The sequence below is a fragment of the Maylandia zebra genome, linkage group LG12 (genome assembly GCF_041146795.1).
Source record: "Maylandia zebra isolate NMK-2024a linkage group LG12, Mzebra_GT3a, whole genome shotgun sequence".
Classification (NCBI taxonomy): domain Eukaryota; kingdom Metazoa; phylum Chordata; class Actinopteri; order Cichliformes; family Cichlidae; genus Maylandia; species Maylandia zebra.
The window spans coordinates 5,577,033-5,594,655 of record NC_135178.1 but is presented as its reverse complement, the minus strand read 5'-3'; the positions used below and the strand labels follow the sequence as shown (position 1 = coordinate 5,594,655).

Here is a 17,623-nt window from a genome sequence, read left to right as displayed (position 1 = left end):
GACTTCACTGCAATTACTCCGAGCATCTGCGCATATCGCGGGCTGCAGCAACCTGAGCGCTGCGGAGCATCGCAGTGAGCCCAGTCCCTCTGCCATGGGACTTTCAGCAAATAAATAAGATACGTAAGAATTGTTTCACTTCTAATTCGGACTGCAGCTGCACCCTCATTTCATTAGAATGAAATTCTGACTGAGACAAAGAGGAACAGGACAAGGCCATGAGTACTGCGTGCCAGAGCAGTTAGATAGATAGCAGGCAGGCACCATCCAATAACAAAATGAATCCTCAATCTTATTTTCTGTCCCTGGAAGCATTGGGGTTGTGTTTTTCTTTTTCAGTCGTAGCAGATTTTTATCTAACCACTAAACTGCTGCAAACGTATCAACTGCTTGCTGGAATGCCCCCGTCATGGTGAATTTTTCACATGAAGCCTATTGTTGTCTGCCCCACTGGGGCCTCAGCAAATGGCCCAATGAGGGAGAAAACACTAAAGCAGATTCCACAGACCAAAGCCCATTAGTCCACCGGCCTAGGGAAGAAACTAGGCAACATCTCAGAATGATGAAAACAACTTTTTATGTCCAGTGATGCAGTGCACAAAGGGTAAAGAAGGATGATATCTGAAGACCTCAGTGAAAGCTTTAGAATGCTTCAAAGAAGGAAACGGCCTGTTTCAGATTATCACCAAGGGATGCGAAGACAAACTGCATGCAACTTAACCACATATGATTTGGCACACACTGGGAAAGCAAGAAAGACTCGTTTTGTTTATGCACCACTTACCGTGTCGCCAAAACAGACCGCCACCCCAAAAGCCTCAAAAACACAACCCCGACAAATTCTTCCACATTTGATGCCCACACCAAAAACAAGCTCTCACGGTAAGACTGACCCGCTGTCACAGAAACGTTTACTGTAACCGTGCACCACTAACTGGAGCCATATCTGTCTGTTTTCGTTGGGAATGGTATATTATAATGTTTTTCACCGATGTGTAATGGACCGGTTCTTATGTGTCAATGTTTGTTGCTGAAGGAGAATCTGTTTTAAACAAATCAAAACTAAACTCCTCTTCTATTTTTCTATTTTATTTATTTATTTTCTATTCTATTTTTCTGTTCAAGAGTAGCAGGGCTGATCAACCTTCACTTGAGCAAACTTTCTTCTGATTGTGTCCCCTTGTATAAACAAAAAGGTCTCAGTAGTAGAAGGGTCAGATCCAGGGTGGCCTTGTTTAAACTTTGTTTTATAGCATTGTCCTCTTCCTTTATGCCTCAGCAGGAACGTGGACATTTATATGTGTTTAACATGAGCATCCGCCTTTGCAACAGTTTATATACATATATGAGAAAAAAAATAAGGAAAAGCATATGAGGTTCCATGTAAAGTCACGTGTCAACACCTGGGGAAGGAAAAGCAAAATAAAAGATGAGGCCTTCAGTTAGTCTGGAAAGCAGACAGCCTTGAATCACCAGCGGCCATTTAGCAAGTCAGCGAAGTACCTCCCTGAGCAACAGCAATGCTGCTCAGCTGCTTCGCTGCCCTTCAGTACATCGCACCACAGGAACAGGACAATCATATCTGACACCTAAGTACTTTAGTTCAGCAAAGGAGACACCTTATCAGCTGAGGCCACCAATCCTACCAACACTACCTCACTCTCCATCTGCTCCGGCTTGATGACGAGCTTGCACAGCAGAATGATGGCTACAAATCTGCGTACATTTAGTAGGTGAAAGAGCACTTAGTAGTGTGCACAGCCCTGTTGCTGACAACAGTAAATTTCCTGTGCGTGTTTCTCAAAAGTCAAAGTGCTGCGAGGCGCTACAAATGCAGCTTTTTATGCTGCCCACCACGTGCTGAGCCCACTGCTATTTTGTCTTGAAAAACAAGGGCTCTGGATTCCTAACATGTTGTGGAGATTAGAGAGGTATTCGGTGGAATTCCAGACCCCATATGGTGACAAGGTCCTCACATCTCCCCTCTATTAGAGGTTTGCTTGCCTTGCCAGGAGTTTCAGAAATTGATCCAGAGCCAAAATAAAAGATTAGGCAACAGAGAGGTGCAAAGAGAAGGCCAGCAGCATGGAGCAAAAGTAATACTTGATCTGAATTGTTAAACAACCCCTCATGGCCTGCTCTGAGACTCAGGCCAGGACACTGAAGTGGATAATGTGGCAAGGAGAGGCAAAGAGGGAGGGACTGTTCACATGGATCATGACTCATTTGTGGTATTAGACCACTGCTGTTCCCAGTTTCCCAAATCACCTCTTTAAATTTGTGGGACAGCACACAATGAGTCACCTTCAATGAAAAGATGGTGGCATTCCTGTTGCAATCCGCAATAAGTCCAGGAGAATGAGCAATAAGCTCCTATTATGCAAATCTCTGGAGTTTTACAGGAAAAGCCCCACCATGACTCCAATCTGTAGGACCTTTTACCTGTGCGAGTGTTTAGCGACGTCGAAGAGGATTAGCAGCTAGGATGGAGTGCTCACTGAGCCAGTTTCCTGGAGCACAGAAGCATCTGTAATCTGCATCCACAACGTCTCCCACTCCTCCCATGCTGCGTGGAGGCTTTGCTGGAGTAACAGCTAAACAGATTCTGTGAAATTAAGTTTGTGGCTATTATATTTCATCACACACGTTATTTAAGTGACATCCAAAAAACTAAACAGCAGATATCGACATTAACCGTCATCTCTGCTGGATGCCAGCTTGGCATCAAACAGACTGAAAGAGGCATGAAAGAGATTCATTCTTTCAGGCCACAGCCTTCTGAGTGGTGTCACCAACATCATAGCAGCCTGTTGCATCATCACGGCTGCCCGGGTGGAGAAAGCTGATATTAGAGACAAACAACACAGTGCTGACTGATTGAAACTCCAACATCCCCATTAATGAGGCACGTTCCAGAGGCAGGCAACAATTAAGGCTGCTCTGCCTGCCAGGGATGACTGAGAGATCCACAAGCAGCCAAAGGCTCATCGTTCAAAGAAGCCAAGCTGGAATTCCAAGCCAAAAGAAGTAACTTCTAGAAGGAAAAACAACTCTGTAAAAATAATAATGATAATATTGACTACAGTAAATCTGCAGCATGAATACAATGCCTTCATTGTGAAACATGAATGACCCAAAACGGCATTTTAAGTTAAAAAAAAAAGAAAAGAAAAAAGAAAGATGAACTTGAAGAAATTCAACCATGTGCAAATCATCAATTTACGCACTTCCAAGTTTTAACAGATGTGGCAAAGACAGATAAGTTCTTGAGTAATTAGCCAAGGGACGATTAATGCCGTATTTCAGGCAGTTTATATCATTTTTTACCTTCTCTGTGTCCATGTGGGACAGAACTGTGTCAGCTCACAATGACGATTAAGTCTGCCTGTGGTAGATTTCTCTTGGATACAAGTTTCATGCATACTCCTCTGAGAGGAAACAGGATCTTCAGCACTGTGGAGAGGGTGACCCACTTCACAACCTCGTTGCACAATACTGCAGTGCTGCTCGCAAAGTTGGCAACTCTGCCAAATATACACAATACCCGGGAATTCATACAGAGCAGCTCCAGTAACATTAGCTCAGCATACTCAAATTGCACAAACAGCAACGTGGCGCCTCTGCATCGTTAACATACCGAAGAAACCTCGTTTTAAACTCTTTTACATGTCAGCTTGTCCCCTGAGAGGTTATCTGCAATGAAATGGAGAAGAAAGTCTTTCTGTATAGCACCTGCTGTAAACTCTGCACATTTCTGCAACCCCACCCCCGCCCCCCAAAAACAAAACAGGGCATATCAGCATAATGTGCTGAAGTCTGACTTTAAGCAAACCTCTGGGAGATCAGGTGCTGCAAACTGGCACCAAACAGCCAAGGTTTGGGATTTCAAACTCTCAGGAAGAGAGATTACTCAAAGCACTGAGGACGTCTCAAAATGAACAGCCATGGCAGGAGAGAGGCAGAAGCATTTGGCCGAAGGCGAACGTTAATTAGCTAAGTTGGAGAGAAAAGCTGCGAGCCCAGAGTGCAGCGCGGCAGCTCGTGGCATCTGGGCTCCGGGGCTGGAGCACTGGAGACATCATGCCAGTCTTGCTGCCTGCAAGCTTCAGATTGCAGAGCGTGGACGGAAGCCTGCAATTCTGAAATCGGTCTCTGTGCACGTGCCCGCTGTGTTTTCCACACAGCGACGTGGCAGAGGTTACAGGAGACTTCTCTTTGAAGACAGTCCCTCAGATTAAGTATCCAACTGCTGCGATGACCATATTTCAGAGAGATCTGTTGGAATAATTCAGGACTATTTGAAGAGCTGAGGCAATTTGTCATTGCTAATATAGCGGAACATGAACATATTTGCATATTCATCATTGAGAAAACTGCAGCACTCCAAAAAATAAAGTACTAATGAATTAGAGCTGATATACAGAGTGGGTTTGTTGGTTTATTTATTTTTTTTTTTTGAGGAGGGGAGGGGGTGTTTAGTTTTTTTACAGCTAGGGTTAAATAACAAAACAGGAAGGAAAAAAAATAACAAAAAGAAAGAAACGGACCAAAGAAACATCTAATTTTGGCCAAATTGTATGTTAAAAGCACTGCAAATAGAACGGAAATAACACTGCATTTATAGTGGAAGCACAATGTGTTGTGATGTGTGAACACTATCAGATAGGGACTTGGTTTTTTTTTTCTGTCTGCAATCACCGAGCTGGTCAAAAATAATCTCACAGGACTTTAAAATAGCATCATGCCGTACACTTCTTTGGCAGATTTAAAATGTAATTGATTTTCCCATTTGATTACTTTCTTTGTGCAACTTCTCCAGTGCACACAACATGCGTCACAGTATACTGGTGTCCTATCTGCCCGTACCTACATGCGTCAGCACTCCAGAAAGCCAACAGTTTTATTACAGCTGCTGTGCCAGATTGGCACGTTCCCACTAACATACCACAGCTGCTTCTGCCAGTATGGAATTTCCACTGTCAAATCATATAGTGATACAAGGAGGATCTTAATGTTTGTAGTCCCATGATTGAAGACCACAGAACTAGAGTACAGTTTCAATTCAACTTAAAAATGTTTCCATTCTATAAAAGATTTGAGGATCTGAGATCATTTCTGCAGGTAATTATAGAAGGTAGTAAAGCACTCAGCACCCTTTGCTTTCATCACCATTAGCAGTCCAAGATTTTAACAGCGCTGTGTTAAAGTCACAACATGAGTGGCGTGAGAACATGAAGGATTGAGGAAAGGGCGCACTTAGTCTGGTCTCCTGTGACTTTTTTCTCGCCGGTAAGTGACGAATATGCGATGGCCGAGCAGGGCACTGATTCGTGTTCTGCGGGCCAGTTACAGACACCGGCAGCCTTAATTAGCACCAGTGTTTCAGGGACATTATACTTGAAGGGCCGAGGACAAGTGTCACATTGAAAACAGGGGGAGGTTGGCTATGGCTTGAAGCAGACTGAGGAATGAGTGCTTGCTCCCCAATGAGAATTCAAGTCTGGAATGTAGCTGCTCCTTGACACTGAAAATACTCCCTGTGTGTCCCTAGTGGCTCAAACAACAGAGTCCACCCCTCACACTGCAGACACACAGTCAGATTTAGGAGGGACTGAGCACCAGAAAGCAGACGAAAAGCGGGTTTTATTGGATTAAGCCCTTCTTAACTGTACTTGAATATGACGGAAAGAATTCGGGAACTCGAGGAGGTCTGTGTCAACAGGCGCTGTTTGCTTAACTTCGAGATCCTTGCAGGGTTTAGCGCACTCTTTCTGACACATCCTAAATCCTAAGAGGTAAAAAAAGAAAAGAAAAAGGGCCTAAATACAGCTGCTGACAAACCAGGATGTTAAATTGAAATTCTCTTTAAATCTCCAAGGATCCAGAAAGGTAGCTGGGAAACCAAGAAAAAGCCACAGGGAAATAAATACCCATGTGAGTGTGATGGTGATAGCAGCCAAAGGTCCATTTTGGGAAACTGCTCTAAAAACACCGGAGTTTAGATGTACTTGCAGTTTCAGTCTCCACAGCTGTACTAGTTCTGTTCTAGAAAGTCTGCAAGCACAGATAAAAACAACAGCTGCATTCGCCCAGAGGTTAGAGCTATTATTGCCACTGTTTTTTGGGGTTTTTTGTTTTGTTTTGTTTTTTGGGTGGGGGTGTTTATTGAGATGTGAAAAGCACAAACGCTGATGGAAAAAGGTGCTTTAATGGCTCAGTAATTAATGCACCCAGGCCATCAGACCATGACTGCCCACTCTGTCAGACACTGACACTCTCCCAATACAGCAAAAATGCAATTTAAGCTGCTACATGTAAAACACCACATCAGTGTTTCATTACATAATGAACTGTGATAGCCGAGTCATGCTGGCTGTAAACAAATGAACCGCTACTGAGAAAAGTGGTTTATCTTTCTTAGCTTTCTCTGTGTTCACGTTGAAATTCCCTGGGTGTGCAGAAAGAAAGTCAATGCACTTTATTTCATGTCTACTGTGGCTCTACCAGCCTGCAGCTGACAACCCTTTCTCTGCAACTTTCAGCTGCCCCCTCTTCAAAAAAGAACATGCAGACATGATGTCCTATTACTAAACTAAAAGCTTGCTTGGCTGGAGCAACAGGATACTGGCAACTCTAAAAGCCCGCTCCACAGGGCCAGGATTGTACTCTCTCCAACCCAGTGCAGAGTGTTAAGTACGGCACCTTGCGTGGATGGCTGGCACCTGTCCCTCTGTATCTGCAGACCCGGTTGGCACAGATCAACACTGCGCCATACTCCACTTCACAGCCTATTACACATACCAAACAAATTAAATATGAGTGGGAGGGAGGGTGTGTGATGGGGCAAGATGGTATTTCTTTTTTTTTGGTGAAGCCCCAGCAGTCAGGGGAGTCCACGCATGCAATAGAGGTTCATTAGACAGCTCAGTCGAGCCTCGTGGAATGTGCGAGGAGGCGCATCGCTCCATTGTTCAGTAGCTGCTCCTCTGGGAAAGGGGCTGAGCATATATCAAGAGTTGATGAGGAGATGTGGAACAATGCTGTGCCATCATACGACAGGCAGCTCAGCGTGTGGAGGCCTCTTACTGTCGAGGGAGGTGAACTCTGTACAAGCCACTGTCTGCACAGAGAATCCGCAACTCTCAAAAAGCCCAGAACTAGTTTATCTTTCCCATTTTAGGAGGTTCCTGGTTTGGCTGAACTTTTGCCACTGGTTAGCATAACGTTTCTCTGCGGCAGTGCTGAGGCAGCGCTGAGGCCCGGTGCAGCCCCCAAGGCCGGTCAGCTTACAGTGGTTTGGACTTTCCCTCTCTCCTCCTCAGTTATTCTATTTTATTTTTCAACCTGGACAGAAGCCACAAGCAGTTACAACAACTATTGTGTGTTGTGGGGTTCAGAGCAGCATTCTAATGAAGTGGCGGACCTCATCAGCGCACTTCAACTGCCAGCGGGTCAGCAACGGCTAGCTCGCACTTCAAATACCCAACAGGCTTTGTGACTGAGCTCTCAGTAAGACATGGATCTACTACTGTTAGATAAGAACTGTTTTTTGTTGGATTTTTTTCTTTTTCCGATTGAATCCCCCACAGCTAAAATAATCACATATTAACAGAGTCACGACTTTAAATGCTGGGATTATCCACAAAGGTTTAGTATCAGTTTGCATTTCTTTTCTACAGTTATGAGTCCAGAAACAGCCCGTGCTCTTGACACAAACAAAAACTTTGAGTAAGGTGGATGTACACAGACTTCAAATATGACAATAATGTTTTTCAGTCTGAAACACTGTTAAATAAATCAGTATATCAGTGTTTACAACACTGAGCACGCTCTGGAGCCCATGTAGCAGAGTATGCATCGCTGCTGACCCGACGTTAACAGTAGACGGCTCACCGGTTTGCAGACTACACAGAACACCAACTCCCTTATTTCCCTTACACATTACACTAACACTATGCAAAGTTTATATCACAACACCTCCAGTCCCCAAAGTCCAATATCAGTCGAGCTCAAATCCATATATACTAGGGATGCACCAATAGATAGCAAAAAAATGATTATGGCTAATATTCTCTTTGAAAACTGATACTTGCAAACAGGATGACATTAGCCAGTTACTGATATCAGACACTGTTTAAACTGGTAAGTGTTAGTGGTCATTATTTTAATGTTGTGTGAAATTAATTTTGTGCAGGGAAACTGTTCAAAGTGATGAATAGTTAAATGACTGACTTGTTCTCAATAATAAAGATTCATTTGTTTCTAAAGCTGAAAATTATTTTAACCTTTTGTATCGGCTCAGAATTTAACAGTTGGTGTAAATATATACTCCACATATGCCACATACTATACGAACAAGCATATTACTGACTGCAGCTGTTTGCCTCACTAAGCTAGTCAGTCTGCTTCAGCAAATCTGGCAACAATCATTCAGGTATGCTATGCGTGTCTTTGTTATTGTACATTTATGTTGCTGTAGCTTCACTGAAAGAATCAGCTGCCTTGAAACCCCCCCCACAGAGTCTAATGTTTCACCATAAACCAAAAGACGCAGCGTGCACGTTCCTCACACTACCACATGACAGTGCAATCTGAATGGTCAGACAGCAGTGATGGAGCTCTACTAAAGGGCTGTCAGAGGGAATCATTAATCCCAGAAGGCAGCATGAGACAGATGGTACGATGATGGCGGATCAATGCTTTCCCCACCATCCTGACTGCTTCCAGTGGCCTGCCCAGAGGGAGGAAATGGGCTAATCCCTCAAAAGAAAGTCCAGACAAAACATGCAAGATGAGCGTGAGCCGCCCTCCTGCTCCTTCAGACCCTGTGGCTGTGCTGCATGTACTGCCCATTCCACGTGAATAGTACTGGAGGGAGTTAAAGAGGAGCGATGCAGAAGTAGGCAGACATTTGTTCCTGTGTTTCTAGTTGAGAGAAGCTTTATGAAGAATTGACCCCCCTCTTTAGGGCCTCTCTAAGAGGTCCCCAGCTGCAGGATGAAGGAGGGGAACCATATATGAACTATAGATAACTGTCAAAGAAGCCGTAGCCACAGAACCAGACCCTTCTCCGATTAAAGGTTCAGACAGCAGTGTTCCCAGCATGGAGTAACGGAAGAGTGGGAAAAGGGAACGAGGAAGCCCCACTGAGCTCTTTGTGTACTCTTCTTCTATTCTGACAAATAGAACACACAATACCAGTAAAACCACTTATGGTGAGTCTTAAAACTAGACTGAAATATAGCTTTCATTGCCTAGCAGGAAATCAGTCATTGTTATAGTGAAAGAGTTACGGTACACTCTTTTTGTCAGTTAGGGCCAAAATCTGCCAGTTTTCTTTTCTACAGTACGGAGGTGCTGAGAAACGGGTGTTTGCAGCTATGGTGCCATCAATCAACGGGCTCTTTAGTTGCCCGTGCTGCCGCCCAAAGACCTGTCACATCTGCAACTTAAACCACAGTCCCTACTGGAAAGCCAATTACAGTGGCGACACAACACACATACACACACCAGATAATTTCCACAGATCGCCTCATTAAGGAGAAGAGTCCCTTTTTCGTTTTTTTCTTAAATGACTATCAGTCTGTTACTGTAAAAACTCAAACAGGAAAGTGCCGCTCAAATGTTTTACAACGGGCCATCAGGTTGTGTAACGAGCACACTGTTAGTATCATATAATCGCACCAGCTCAAGGACATGAAACGATCATGTAAATATTGTCACAACAGCAACTGCAGCCTCGACGTAGATTCCAGGACAACTTTTATTTAAGTTCCACGAGTTCTTTTTCTCAGGCTTTCTGGTCAGCCTCTATCACAATGTGACAGAGCCTCTTTTGCTCTCTCCAGGGTAAGTGGCGTTCTTATCTACCCGATCGAAAACACAGCTCGTTGCTTGTTGGCTTCCAGCGCCACAGATAGGAAGGTGTTTATTGGACTCAGTCAGGGAAGCCATGCAGCACACTTCCTTCTAAACAGACCTGCCCTGGACGTAGCCTCCAGGCAAACAGGGTAAATAAGCTGAGGATCCAATTGCTGTTCCTGTTCCTGTGTGTGTGTGTGTGTGTGTGTGTGTGTGTGTGTGTGTGTGTGTGTGTGTGTGTGTGTGTGTGTGTTGAAGGGAGAGTAGGCTGATAGCGTGTCTACACTTCGCCTTCAGAAGACTTACCATATTTGGAAAGGAACAAAAAAAATTCCTCTTACAAGATAATAAGCTGCCATCTAATTAATGCTTCTCCTCCCCATTGCTGTTTCCAAAGGCTGCCGTATGAAGGCATCCATCTCCAGCCTTCCAATTTACTGCCACTCACCTGTTTTTAATTCCATCAGCGTGATGATGAAAGCTGAGAGAGCATTATGGTTCTCGCCAGTGGTCAGACAGTGAGTGAGCGAGCGCAGGCTCTGCATCAGTCACACTGTCAGCCTGCCAAATCACTTACGACAGATATAGGGGGAAGCAGAGGTGAAGGGGGTGGAGGGGTCTCTGATGTGCCAAGGGTTGACCCCTAGTCCTCCACAGAACACAGCCACACAATGCAAACACCATAAACATGTCCATTTAATACAGAACAACAACTTTACAATGTATAGTGGAGTGCAACACTTGCTGGGGTCAAATAGCTTTTATAGTTTTAACACACTTGGTGGACCACATTTCTGGTAAAAGGAAACCTCAAAGAATGAGCCACAGATTTAGACTGGATGCAAATACTCAAATCTGTTGTTATCTAAGAATTAAATCAATACTTTAATACTAGCACCACCTCCTACTGCTCACCCCAAGAAACCAGAGAAAATTAAAAATTAAATACTGACTCACAAGTACATTCTTCATCTAATTTTCCAAAGTTATGTGCACTGATTTGAGCTCAGTGCTTAGCTGTTATCTACAGCAGTGCTTTTGTGCCTCCTCTGCACTATTCTGTGCTTCAGTGTATTTCATATGTGCATCTGTGTCTCAACACTGCCAGATAGGGCTGTGCGATATGTCCAAAATCTCATATCCCGATATAAGAATTCTATCGTCCCGATAACGATATAAATCACAAAAATGTAACATTTTCTGTAAATTCTGTGAATCTCGTCTTGCGGGAAGTGTTTCCGGCTGCGCGTCATGTAGCTGGAGTCGAGTGTTTTAACCGATGCATGAAACGATACATTTTTAGACATAAGTTGTAACAGCCGCCGTTTTCTTTGTGAGTATTTATTACACGGCGTGCTGCGGGGAAAAGCCTGTTCTAACGTTTGAGTCTAAGGTTTATTTTTTAGCACCTGGCGGCTCTTTTTTACTTCTCATCCGTAAATAATCTGCTGAGCAGGAAGAGTGAGCGCTTGTTTTCATGCAGATTATGTCCCGGATCAAAATGCGGTACAATCGTCATCTTTTTTTCTTTTTTTAAAAAATCGTTGTCATTTGGAAATGAGATCGCGATTTTCTAACGATTAATTGTGCAGCCCTACATTCAGTGCCACCAACTTCCCAATAAAAGCAAATCTGTCTCTTTCCTGATGCGTTCTACATTTGAGAAAGCCCAACTGCAGAAAACATCCTTAGCTGATTCTCTCAAAGTTGGCTTAAGATCATTTTCAGCAAAGGAAACAGCAAAAAGAGAAGCCACTAAGGCTTTCCTGTCATTGTGAACCCATCTGACCACAACATGTTTGCCCATAAATCACAAATTTGCGTGAGCAAACAGAACTTGTTGACAAAGAAAGCATGTAGCTCCTCTAAACGGCTTCCCCAATGATGTTTTCAAACGCAGAGAAAAATGTTCCAGCAAATGGCACGGCATGTGCACACTAGTTAATGTTTATCATAGAATAACAAAGAACTGAACAGAATAGGGCTGTGCGATATGACCAAAATCTCATATCCCGATATAAGAATTCTATCGTCCCGATAACGATATAAATCACAAAAATGTAACATTTTCTGTAAATTCTGTGAATCTCAGGCAGCTCGTCTTGCGTGAAGTGTTTCCAGCTGCGCGTCATGTAGCTGGAGTGTTTTAACAGATGCATGAAACGATACATTTTTAGACATAAGTTGTAACAGCCGCCGTTTTCTTTGTGAGTATTTATTACACGGCGTGCTGCGGGGAAAAGCCTGTTCTAACGTTTGAGTATAAGGTTTATTTTTTAGCACCTGGCGGCTCTTTTTTACTTCTCATCCGTAAATAATCTGCTCTCTCACGTGATTCAGTTTATTTTGAAAAGTCTCAACAGGATCTTGAGCTTTATTGTGAAAGGTTTATGTGGAACATAAACAAGCGGACACTTGATGGTGTTACCGTCGTTGTTGCTAACGACAACGCATAAAAACAGGCGCTTGTCCATCCATAGTGCAGTTATATAAAATATAAGAGAAAGAGAGAACTTTAAGAAATTAATATAGCCACTACAGTGACCATCAAAACAATGAAAAAAATATTGCCGCAAACAGTTTATTTTGCGACACCACGAAACAAACGATAGCGTAAAATGAAATGATAGACGTTTTTATATCGTCGTCCGATATATATCGTTATATCGAACAGCCCTAATTATAGTTGTCACAGATCCTTGAATCAGTATTGGGCTGATGTCTGGTATCAGCGGCGTAGCATTTACACTAGGGACACTGGCATGTAGTCATGACAAAGCATCTGAGGCAGAAAAACAGTTTGTATTGAAAAAGACTGGATGAATAAAGCATTTGACCAAAACATGTCTTTTTTAATATTTAAAGCTTATAAAAAATTTTAAAAAGACAAAGTGACTGCAACCTACATTACTGAGAAGCTACATGTGCTGACGGGGGAAGCGGCACAGGTCACATGATCACAGCGGGTAGTTATCATGAAGCGGCACAGATACGGTGTCGGCTTTCCCCTTGTAAATTAAGTTCAGATTGCTTAAAACCAAAAACAGAGCCGCAGGAGGCGGTGGTGTGATTGGCGTGCGGATACTGTGACATGTCAAACCATGTTCTGTCATAGGTCATGCAATAAGAGCAGCCATGGGAACGGTATGGGAAACATACAGAGTATGGCCAGTATGGACAGGTTGTGTGATGGGAAGGCCATCTGGTATCACCAGCCGCGCAGCGCCATATGATCACACCTCCTCATCCCTCATCCTACACCCAGCCCCTTGCATTGATGGACTCGCAGCAGCTATTGAACGCTTATATGTTTCCGGTCATTGGCATTATTTTTTTATTTGTATGACATCCTCTTGCCGAAACAATGGCATTTTGCATGCTCTACATGTCTTCAAATATTGATCTTCCCAACCCCTTCGGCAGGAGTAAAGGGAGAGCCTGAAGAAAGGAATGAAAAAATACACATAAGGACTGAGCTGCCATTAAAAAAAAAAAAAAAAAAAAAAAAAAGCCCACAAGAAAGAAATTTGACAGCTTTTTAATTTCTGTAAGAAATAAAAGAGCATCAAATAAGGGAGAGAAGTCTCAGCTGCTGAAAACCCCACTGTCAGGAATCTGGCAGTAACTCACAGCCTGAAGATGAGACCTCATTTAGTCTTTGGCTGCATAACTGATTAATTACTTTCTTACTCAGACAGGTCTTTCTAGTTTGCCGAGAAAAAGCAAAGCTGGGTTTCATAGACCTTGGCAAGTTGATGACTCCTGGGTTGCTTTCCTTTTCTCCAGATCTACTCTATTTTTCACGAGCAGACGATGCTATGGCCTCTGTGAATAAATTCGGAGGATTTGAGCACTACCCAGCTGGTGTAGTTCTAAAATAAGGGTCAGGTTATATTTAACTCAGATGTGGTCTGGTGCAGGCCCCACCACCACCACCACCACCACCACCACCAATTGTGGATTGTGCAGTAATCTTGAGTGGGCAAAAACTCATTTGCCATAAGCCCTGCAGCAGTATTAAGATGAGGTCAAGACATCATCATTTCCCCGAGTATATTGTCCGAGCATAACAAGAGATTTAAAGCCACTAGACGTCTTGAGGGACACACAGAGTTCAGTAAAATCCCATCTAAGCTGACTGCACTGAACTCACCTCCTGTTCCATACTGTCCTTAAAAACCCAATAAAAAGACCAGTAAAAAAACCCAACACTGTCCGTGATATGAATCCATTTATGGCACAGGGGTGACTTGAACACACCTCAACTACTGCGTTGTCAAAAGCAGGTGCTCCCCCATCTGAGGAATGTCCATCTGAGTTTAAAAGGTCACACCACGATGCCGGCAGAGCATAAAGTATGTGAAACATCTTGACCTTACGAGGGTCATGGACTCTAAGGGGCACCTCTCTGACCCATTTCAAGATGTTTTTGGAGAGGAAATGCTCTCAAGTTGTTAGCATGCATTTCATCTTAATCATATAATCGAAGTCAAAGGCAACTTTTTGCCCAGATGCCCAAAAATCTGATCCTATTTTTGGCAAAAGCTCCTTAGTTATTAGGTGGCACTCATCCACAGGGCAACTGTTAGCATATTATCATCAGAGCCGTATGGAAAGCTGACAGAATATTTCTAAGTCTGCCAGACAGAGGTTCAGTAACTCCACCCTTCTTGAGGAAACAAGTGCGGATGATAGACTGTCCTCCTTCAGTCATTTTTTTTTCGTCCACTATCTCTGTTTTTGGATGTCGTCTTCCTTCTTTTTTTTTCTGAGCATCTCAGCGCTGCCAAGCTTGGCTGGGGAAGGAGTGTTGTGATGGTGTAGGCTGCCTGTGTGGATGCGCTTCAAACACAGGGAACACTTCCAATAATGTATGCACATCATGCCCTGGTACGCACACACCCACACAGACACAGTAACACACTGGCAAGACCTAACAAAAGCACATTCCTGCGGTATCTGTGCAAGTGAAAGACAAAAGGGTTTTAATGCCATGTCTCTCACACTCCTGGTAATACAGCCCTGTGAGCTATAAATCTTGGCCTGGGCGCTTTCAGAGCCTTGCAGGCGATGATCAGGGACAAACTTTCAATACTTCACTGCTCGTCTCTGGGTAAGCAGTCATTCTATAGGTGGTACTGACACATCAGAGCCCATGAATGTGTCAGAGAAGTCGTAAGTCACTTTGCTGCTTTGATGCAAGCCAATCACACCAGCACACGCATATGTGCGCGCACAGAGACACCACTAAACATATCTCATGGCCGTGTTTTCAGAGTCAAATGGTCACTAAGTGGTCTAAGTAAATACTCTTATATCTGATGTCCTGCAGCAGTCTGCACACATGCATGTAAATATCACACAGACACATCACATGCACACGGACTGCACATGTGTCCATGTAGTGTATGTGCTAACCAGTCGCACGCACGCGTTTTCCTCCTGAAGGACATCGATAAATCTGACAATCACTGCTCTTATATATACAAGTGAGCGAAAGAAAAAAAAACACATGAAAGCCATAAAGAGTGACGCTACCAGATGAAAATGAGCGCTAACGCAACAGAAGCCAAACAATTAACTGGGAGCACGGGAGACAGCAGAAGAGTGCGAGAGGCTGGAGATACGGTAAGAGGGGCAGAAAACAGACCGGCGGGCACGGCAGCACTACCTGTTTCACTTCAGCAGGCATGGTCCAAAATCCCGTTTGGTTCCAGCAAAATTTAAAAAAAGAAAAAAAGAAAGAAAGAAGGAAAAAAGAAAAAGCTCCCGGGGAAACGTGTGATAGATACTTCCTCCTGTCGGAAAAAGTTCTTCTTTCCCTCCTCTCCTCCTCTCGTCTCCTCACGCTTTCCCGGTTTATTTACGTTGGGTTTTCCCTCTGTAAGCGCAGAGGCAGCGGCTCAGATGCAGGCAGCCATCCTCTACTCGGCTACGTCCAGCCACACGGAGTTAGCGAGGGAAACACCGGAAGTGTGGCGCTGTGCCTTTCAAAATAAAATGATTACGGACGCTCATAAAAGATAGATAGATAGATAGATAGATAGATAGATAGATAGATAGATAGATAGATAGATAGATAGATAGATATGCCCTAAAGCTGCAGAAAAGGCTAACATTGTTATCTTTTTACAAAAAAAAACAGCTAAACATAAGAGGTTTTTGGACAAAGTGTGTGTTCTCCATTCTTTAAGCACCGGTTCGAGCACCGTTTCAAAAGTACCGGTTTGGTACTGGTATTGGATAAAACCTAAACGATACCCATCCCTACTCATAAGGTGGAGCAAAACATCTAATGAGAAGGTTAGTTGGTGGTTCGATTCCCTGGTTGTTCCAGTCTGCATCCCAAAGTATCCTTGGGCAATCCCTGAGTTGCTCCTCTTGCATTCACTGGAGAGTGAATGTTAAGACAATATGGTAAATGGCCTGTATTTGTATAGCGCTTTTACAATAGGCACTAAGATGTATAGAAAAGGTGCTTGTGAGAATATGTTTGTGTGTGAATGGGTGAATGAGACAAAAGTGCTTTGAGTTGCTCAAGTAAAGTTTGACTTCAAAATGTCATGTATGTGGTTAATAATCACAGTAATGGTGTAAACTGTGTGGACCTTAAGAGACATGTAGGAGAGTTTACAGTGAGAATTATCAAACAAAACCAAAAGAATTAATAACTTTTTACCAATGCAATAATCCTACACCTAACTCCAGAATATCTGCATAATGCATCTTCTTTTTTTTCTAAATTTATGTCTATAATGTTGCAGTAGTGTGTAGATAGTTTTTTTCTAGTAGTTTCAATTTTTGCAATAGATATCTTTTTGCTGCCAAAAATAACACTGACACTTGCATCACTTCCATCAGAATGTCATAAGACTGTTGAATTCCATGACCTAACAGACCACATCGCTGATCTGCTCATTTATATGGCAGCAGGAAGACTGAGCAGTGCTTTGCAACAGGCATTTCTTGTGGAAAACCAAAATACTTTTACTTTGAAAGTCAAATCCTCTCACATCCACTGTAATTTTGTAAATAGGCTGGTTTCTCACAGATGAAAGAGGACCCCTACTTTCTCCTTTGGAGAGATGTTGTATTTGGGCTGTTTATGGACTGGTGAGGTAGAGGACTAAGGCAGAATCTTCCCTCAGTAGCAAAAGCAGGAGCCTAAAAAAAAGGACCAGAGGCAAGCTGAACCCTATGCTCACGCACATACACACACTATACTCACTCAACAAAAAGAAAGTTAGGCAGCCAGAGAATAAAAACCTCCAGGGCTGAGAAAATTGGGTGCGTTAATAAAAAGGAGGGTTCACAGACAGGCAGCGAGAGCTGGAAATGTAGCAGCACTCTCTTTCCTCCCTCTCTTTCTCTCATTGGGTCTATCTCTGGCACCTTAGCGGGGTGGGACCAGCTCCCTCTATGCACTCCAGCTGCGTCTGTCTGTCAGCCTGTCGACCCCTCCCCCTTGTTGGCATAGACGGAGAGCGATAGAGAGGAGGGAGGTGTAGGGGGGCCAGTGGCTCACACACAAAACAAAAGTTGCCCCTATTGAAGCGGAGGCACCCCATACTCTGCAAATTTTTACACCCTGCACACATACAAGCACACACAGCTCCTTTGCTCCAGCTCTTTGTGGCGTTCCTCTCGCTGCACTTGATATAAGGGAGGGGAGGGACGTACGTGAAAGAATTCGCATTCAAATATCTGTGACTGTGACCAAGAGCGAGTAGGAATGTTAATCTAATAACCCAGATGGAAGCTT

General features: G+C 43.6%; 1 protein-coding gene across 12 annotated transcripts in view; it reads right to left on the bottom strand.

Annotated features, from left to right (window-relative positions):
* arvcfb (ARVCF delta catenin family member b) overlaps positions 1 to 17,623 on the bottom strand; it is a 266,459-nt gene that overhangs the window by 113,938 nt on the left and 134,898 nt on the right. The window contains exon 1 of one of the 12 annotated variants that reach the window (XM_076890608.1): positions 15,533 to 15,811. The exons of the other annotated variants lie outside the window; for them this stretch is intronic. Coding sequence (XP_076746723.1) covers positions 15,533 to 15,553 — 21 coding nt within the window. The 5' untranslated portion in view covers positions 15,554 to 15,811. Of the gene's footprint in view, positions 1 to 15,532; positions 15,812 to 17,623 lie in introns of those variants that run through there. 12 annotated transcript variants of the gene reach the window in all.